Here is an 8,138-nt window from a genome sequence, read left to right on the forward strand (position 1 = left end):
AAAAGGGGGGGGGGTGTCGAATAGAACTTACCAGATGTTCTAATCTGCCTTTGATGTTCCCGGCATCCCTGCAACACAACAACACATTTCCCCCACTGTAAATAAAGTGCCAACACAAAACGTCATTTAATAAAAAGAGCATTTTTGCAGACACGCACACATGCACACACACACACACACGCACACACACATAAATACACACATGCGAGACAGAAGAACAAACTATTCAAGTGTACTTTATGAACATTTCTGGACTAATTTCTGAATATTTTTACACATTTGACTGAATCTTATCTGTGGCTAATTCTGACCAGCTGGGATTGGGGCTGCAGCTAACAGTTATTTTCATTATTAATTAACCTACCCGTTATTTTACTGATCACTCAATACATTGTTTGGTCTGTAGATTTTCAGCAAATGGCAAAACATGTCCATCACAAGTTTCTGTAGACCAAGATGATGTCTTAAAGTGTCTTGTTGTGTCCGGCCAACAGTTTACTTTCATAAAAACGAAGCAAACCAGAAATATTCACATCTGACAAACTTAAACCAATATTTTTTGCTTTAAAGATGACTGATTTTCAAAACGGTTGCAGATTAATCTTCTGTCAACTAATAAATCATCGAATAGTTCTAATCAGCTCTAGCTGGAATACAGTCAGCAGTTGTCATAATCATCAAACCCTTTTTCTGTTTCAGTTATAGAGTAAGCAGGATTGAAATGGTCGTTAGAGAAATTGATCTTGATGACATCAAAAAGAATTTGGTTAATGAAAAGGAAAAACGAAAGACACATAATGAGGAATTATTATAATTGTTAATCTTTCAGACCAAAGTGCTGCGTGTGTTTGTGCGTGTTTGCATCAACACCAGACAGAGGTGGACTAATATTGTCGCCGCACTGCTGGCAGACCTAATAATAATTTCCAACTACAGAGAAAGAAGTGGGAGCTTATTATCTGTGAATTAATAAAAAATGTGCGTATGATTATCAGGGTAGCAACAGCAGAATGGCGAGCCGAGGAAGTGGAGGCGGAGAGGGGGGAGCAGTCGGTTTTAAAAAGAGCAAATTGGCAGTAAATAATAGATGCAATTTTGGCACATTTCAAATTTGCAGCAGTGGAAATCAAAAGATCAAGAGAACACAAACAGCCCCCGTCCCCGATCCCAGTGCCCCCCCCATCCAACTCTGGCCCCCATTACTGACAACTCCACCCTGGCCGTGGAGTTTCACTTTGTGTGTGCATGTGTGTGTGTGTGTGTGTGCGTGCGCGCACTGAGAGGGAGGAAGGCTTATCGACAGGCTTCAGTTGCTAATGCAGCCAGCAGCATCACAGTGTAAATCTACACCATCTCTAAAATTACATACTGTCTAATCCATCCCATCCTCCACCCCCTTCTCCCTCCATTCCTCTATCCATCTCTCTATCAATCCATCCATCCATCAGGCCAGACCTAGTGTGACCACAAACCTAAGACATTCCCACATCATCAACATTCAAGAGGAAAAAAGTGATGAAGAAAGGATGTTTGCTTGTTTATTCTGTGCTCTGTCAGTGAGCCACATGCAGACAAGTCAACCACTTAAGGCAAACTTCATCTAGCTGTAATTACATTACATTCTGACAAACACCCCGCCACATTCATTATACATGATGGGCGCCCGGCAACCAGACAGCAAGACATTTGTTACCGTGGTGACAGTGTGTGTAATCCGCTAATGAAGCGCAATTAGTGAGAAACAATCTAACACAGGGGAGACGCGGCGCTCGATCCCTCCTCCTCCACTCATTTCCCTTCACTTTTTTCACCCGCTTCTCTCCTCTCGTACCCCTTTTTATGCCCACATCTTTTTTCCCGTCTTTTATTTTTGGGATTCAACCTTTAATAAGCTCTTCACTTGCATTTAATCTCCCACTCTTTCATCTGTTGTCCTGACTTCATCAAGGGCAAGCTGTCCAGCACTGTCCACACCAGGGCCGAAGGGATTGCTCTATCCATTAGACACACACAGCTGACACACGTGCACACACACACACACGCATGCACACACACACACACACACACACCATTTAACATCCTCATCTCTCTTTTCAAAACATCATATAATCTGCTGAGGTCTTCAGGGACGGAGCTGTTCTTTTCTCCTTATCTCTCTCTGCCCCTCTTTCCCTCCCTCCCTCCGTACTCTGTGCCTTCAACGCAGAGGCAGCATCGATTTCTGAATTACGCCACAATATTAAATAATTAATATACTTGCCATGATTGATGTTTTGCATTAGGCCAATATTAGGTTATCAATCAAAATCCACTTGGTTTAATGTAATAATATTGAAAATGTGTCAGTGCCTGTTCATCCAATTTGTAGTGGAGGCAGGCCAGATAGTAATGGTGGTGTAGCACAAGGCCTCAGAGACACTGTGGCCTGCTGACTACAACCATAGGAGCACATTATAGCCCAGGCACACAGCAGGAGGGAGGGATGGAGGGAGGGAGGGGAGTGATGGAAAGAGAGATGAAGTGAAGACACATGAAGCACACAGACAGTCACTCGTGATACGTTGTGACAGCTTTGGCATGTTGAGAAGGCGTGGCGGTCACGTCACTCATCACATTTATGAGGAAACTGAACTTGTGGCACATTAAAAACTTATTTGGTGCTACTGTATATACAGTATGAATATTCATTTATTCATTTACAAGTAAGGTAAATTCAGCCTAAAAACATGCTATTTTTCCTACAGCAGAATAGAATAAATGGTACAGTTAGTAGTTGAATCCTTGGTTCCTTCTGTTAAGATGTTGAAGTATCTTTGAGCAAGAAACTAAACCTCAAATCATTCTCAAAATGTAAGTTGCTTTAGATAGAAGTCTGCCAATTGAATATACTGTGTGACCTTGTGGTCGTTCACTTCAATTGACAATATATTAGTACAACAGGTCTTTTTCACAGCAGACTTTCTGACTTGTTTCTGTAGGAAAAGCATGTTATTAATAATTGATAATAGCTCTGTACAATTCAAGTGTCCCAGTAAATCATGACAGTGTGGAAGAGCGTTAAGTATGTACAAGAGAAAGACCCTCAAAGTGAGGCAGTTAAATGAAATTCAGCCATCATTAATTTTATTTTATTTTTTTCACATGTGTATTTTCCTATCCCTATTATTCATGCAGTAATTAAAATCAGGACTCAAGTTCAAAGCATCTAGGTATGCGGCACTCTACATAGAGTATGATCTAACAATAACAAATAGCAGCATTATAGAGGACCCTGGTCTTCAGAATTTGCATCACCTGTTCTAAAAATTATGAAAAGTAAAAAACAAACAGGTTTGAAATAACAACAAAAGGAAAGAGGGTTGATAATGTGCACATCCAATCCCACCTGGATACAAGTACAGGACAAACAGAACTGCAAACAAAAAAGAGAGCTAGTCTGCACAGCAAATATTATAAGCTCTCAACAATTTAATGACACAATATTTTGCCTGATGATCTTAAATGTTGCATCCTTCATTTTTTTGCGAACGTGCAATATTTTGTGTCCAGACCACCTCTCTTTTTCCTTCTGAAGTAGCTACAAACCAGAAAGACAGAGAGCCTGACAGAGAATGGCAAATGAAGAGGGGGGGGGGGGGCGCACAGAGACAGAGAGAGAGTAATGTCCTTTTTTTTTTTCCAGGAAACGGCAATTAGTTATCTGAGGTCAATTAAGTAAAACTGGACAAACAAGTGTGAGTGTTAAACTGAGCCCTGGCAAGGTCAATACTGACCAATTTAACATGGTAGCTGGATCCATCACACTGTCGGCACTTTTCTGCTTTCTCATTCCAGCTCTTTTTTTCTCCCTCTCCCCTCTCCTTCTTTTATCCGCTTCAATCGCATTCTTTTCCTCTCAACGACTCTTCCGTGAATTCTTTCTGCCTCCATCACTCACGGTGCATGTTCTGTTTCACCGTGTCCAAGACCCTTTTCTGTCTCTTGCACTCTAACGAGGATCTTTAAGCTGTTGCCTCATCTTACCTCATCTCTCTCCCTGTGTCTCTCCTCACCTGTCATTTTGCCCTCTCCCAATCTTCCGCCTTCTCCTTCTCTACGGCTCTCTCTCACTCTCTCTCTCTGTCTCTCTCCCTCACCCCCACCCCAACCCCAACCGCACCCTCCCCACCACTCACCCTCTCAAATCCCTGCGCTCCTGCTAGCAGACAATTAATTACAGAGCCAGCACCAGATGAGTTGTCATTTGTGGTCAAGTTTCTAATAATTGCATTAGGTCTTCAGGTTCTTCTAAGATGCCATGCCCTTCTTTCCCTCACCCTCTCTCTTTTTCTTTCTTTACTCGAACCCCCCCCCTTCTCCTCCTCTCCCGCCACCCCTTGACACGGCCGAGATGAATATCTTTAGTCAGTCAATGGAGGCGACAGAGGGACTTAACATGCAGAGGCAGTCATTTGATTTCCAGCTGACAGAGCTGCCCATTAGCCCAGCACTCATCAGCCATGCATTACCTCTCAGGCCTGCTGTCCTGTGTGTGGAAGCTTTAACCCTTTTACTGTCCACTACTGACCATGTTTACCACATAATATCAGGCACGATTTTCAGTTAAAGGGGTCATATTAACCCCTTTAACTGAACCATACGTGCACTTTACTAGCAAGATATAATAGCAGCTTTACTGGTCAATCAAAAATTATCTTCACAGTTTTACATTGCTCTCTTCGCATGCCAGTATTGTACAGGAATTCATAGTTTTTAATAGTTTAATGTTGTTTTTATATTGGGGGAAAAAGAGTTTAAAAACAAAACACTAATACACTCTGTTCACCATTTATGAGATTTGTTGATAGTTAAAAGGATCGGCACTAAAAATATTAGCACATTTGAACACATGACCTGAATTAAGGGCTGCAACTAAGGGTTATTTTCATTAGTGATTAATCTGGCAATTATTTTCCAGGGATCCAGAATTAAGCTGGGTTGGACCACATACAGCTCTTTACTAAGAAAAGATTACAAACCTATGATCCTGTTGTTTGTAGTACTCTGCTTTTTTTTCCTTTAAGTGTACCCATCTCTTTTACTTGGCATAAATAACATTTAGACCTTCAGCAGCCTCTCAGCCCTCAACCTGATATCAGTCACAGATAATGAGGAGAGGAACAGAAAAGAGAAGCAGCAAAGGGGAGACAGGACACTGTAACACTGTGAGAGAGACATCATTCATAAGAGAGAGTGTGTATGTATGTATGTGTGTGTGTGTGTGTGCGTGTGTACCCCATTTGCCACAGTTGCATGCCTTGTCAAGCGTGTCATTGAGCATTCATATGTTGTTTGATAGAATGGCAGGCATATTTATTAAAGAGCTGATGTGATGGGGACACCAGAGTAAGCATACTCACACTCACACACACACGAATAAAACACACAATGCACTAACACACAGTCCACATCAGTGACATCTGCCTGTTTAACTAATAGAAGGCAAAAGCTTGATATTAAGCAGTCGAGGGATTGGGACAGACAGACATGCGCGCGCGCTCGCACACACACAATAATACAGGGAGCTCAGCTTTCCTGCAGGCCTGATTGCCATCTCCATAGCTCCTTTTTAACAGGGCTGCCAATTGAAATTGAAATTGTATTCTTGTGTGTGTACTATCAGAGCTACCTCTCAGGGTTTTATACAGCTAAGAGCAGGGTTGGAGGGACACACACACACACACACACACACACACACACACACACACACACACACACACACACACACACACACGGAGGGATAATGTAGGGGTAAGTCAGGGGCTGTCACTCTTCCATGCAGAACACACAAGAGGGAACAAAACACAGACTTATGCTTCTATGCTTTCTATGTAATTCAGTATGTGTACACACACACACACGCGCACGCACGCACACACACAAGCGCGCGCGCAAAGACACACGCACGCATGCATTCACAGGTACACAAGCTGCCCCCCTTCCCAGTGGAGGGGGCTGTACTTTAGCATAATCCCAAAATGGTAGAGAAAAGCAGTCCATTAAAAACGGGGCTAACAAATTCTGCACTTTATGTTTCTCTGAGGGAGGGTTAAGTGCAGTCAATAAAAAAGTCAGAAAAGGAGGAATAAGAAAGGAAGAAGTTGATTTATGCCTGGCCTTTCTGCTCTCTTTGATAAACACACACAGGCACACACACACACCTGTTCATATGTGGTCCATGTCTGACACCTGGACACGGACAAGTGAAAGAGAGTGCTAGAAACACTTTGCAAGACTTGTATTACTTTAACAGATGGCGTAGAAGCGCTGCATGATTACTTAACATCATCATCATTATTTCAATTAAAAAAACAGGAGATTTGTCATACTGCAACAGAACATCATTTTATAATGAGCACTTTTGTGGTTACTGTGTTCGCAGTACCTCCAAACTAAATATACAAAAACATTTGTACACATTTTGAGATGCTCACATTCTGTACAAACTTCATGTGACAATAACAAAAGTCGCTATCGACAATAATACAATGTATTTTTGTATCACTGTAAACTGTAATAACAGCAGAATCACACCAAGTTCCACAGTAAGTGAAAAACTAAGGTAGTAGTGATGTAGTGATGACAGCTCTTGAAAAACAGAAAAAGAACAACACGGTCAAGGCAACATGACTATATTATTTTATTAAAAATACATAATGTATAAATCTGAATCTTCTCTCACTAGATTGAAACCACGCCAACAAAAATACGTTATCAGTCTCATTCTGAAAATGAAAAAAAACAAAAAAAACAAACTAAACAAAAATATAAAATCAAGCATCCGTAGGTCATGGTTGAGGAACCATGTTCAACTCATTTTGAGTCAGGAAAATCCAAAGCAGCACACAGACACTCTTACGCGTATTCAGACACATATAAAACATCATAAACCGAGCGTGTCTCCCGAAGGACTGCCCAAATCTCCCTCTTCTCAGCCTATACACACACCAACTTGGTGCTGAAGGGAATTAAATCCTGCGGCCAAGTTTTAAAGAAAATTGACTTCTTTTTAGTGTGTTACATAGAGGGAGAGCGGGACAAAGACAGAGAGAGAAAAAGCAAAAGGGAGACATGGAGAGCAATCAATTTCCCCGCGGTTTCTTCAATAGCCAGCGGTCCTTTTCATACCTCCCAATTAGAACCTTTCCTAATCAGAGAAATACCTCTCCATTATTGAGACCGAGACAATGACACTCCCCAACATTTCCGCCTGCTCCAAAACTCTGTAGATTGCAGTACTGGTACACAAAGAATAAAGCACTGGGCTATACGGCAGGGGGGACGCTTGTGTTAAAATCACATGTGGAAATCTTTTGGCTCTCCTCGCGGCCCCAGAAAAACTGATGGGGAACAATGGCAGCCCGGCGCAGCATCTGTCATGGCACAATATAAAAAGATGATCTTGGCACCGAATGGACAAAAAAACAGAAAAAGAACGAGAGGGATGGAGGAAGACGGGGGAATGGAGGGGAGGGGAAGGGGAGGGCTGGGCGAGAGGTAATTCATTTGCAAATCAGGCCCTGGCGCTCAGGTCTATTTCAAGCTGCCAGTGGGTGCCAGGAGTTAACAAGGTAATCAGTTTCAATCCTGCCCTTCAATTGTACATCACACCCTCATCCAGAGAATACCCAGGCCTTTCTATAGGGGCAGAGGGGGGGAAATAGCAATCTGGCTGCCGGCTGGCTGCTCAGACAATACACACACACACACACACACCTGAAGACAAGTGTGTACACATATACAGGCACCCACGCATTTGTGCACACAGACAGGTTATTAACAGCCATGTAGTCACAACATGTTCTTACATGCAACTGCACCAAGGTAAAAACAAGTCAGTCAATCATTTAAGTTGTTAAATCATGCAAAAAGGTCAAATATATGTTAGTTCCAGGCCATCAAACATGAGGATTTACTGCTTTTTTGTCTCATATATGATTTTAATTTTAAGTTTTTGAACCGTTGAGTTTGAGTTTTGGACACTTACTTGGACGAAACAAGGCATATTAAGAGTCTCACAACTTGAGAGAGCCCAAAGTCAATTTATTTTTTTGACAGAGATTTATAAAAAAAAAAAAAAAAAAAAAAAAAAAATTTTT

The 8,138-nt window shown here is 41.8% G+C and overlaps 1 protein-coding gene across 1 annotated transcript in view; it reads right to left on the minus strand.

Annotated features, from left to right (window-relative positions):
• Positions 1–8,138, minus strand: part of rsrc1 (arginine/serine-rich coiled-coil 1) — a 115,851-nt gene that overhangs the window by 72,900 nt on the left and 34,813 nt on the right. The window contains exon 5 of the mRNA XM_023407539.2: positions 32–68. Coding sequence (XP_023263307.1) covers positions 32–68 — 37 coding nt within the window. The remainder of the gene's footprint in view (positions 1–31; positions 69–8,138) is intronic.

This window comes from Seriola lalandi, unplaced genomic scaffold (assembly GCF_002814215.2).
Source record: "Seriola lalandi dorsalis isolate HSWRI2012SDOR001 ecotype SW California unplaced genomic scaffold, Sedor1 jcf7180002054338, whole genome shotgun sequence".
NCBI classification, from domain to species: Eukaryota; Metazoa; Chordata; class Actinopteri; order Carangiformes; family Carangidae; genus Seriola; species Seriola lalandi.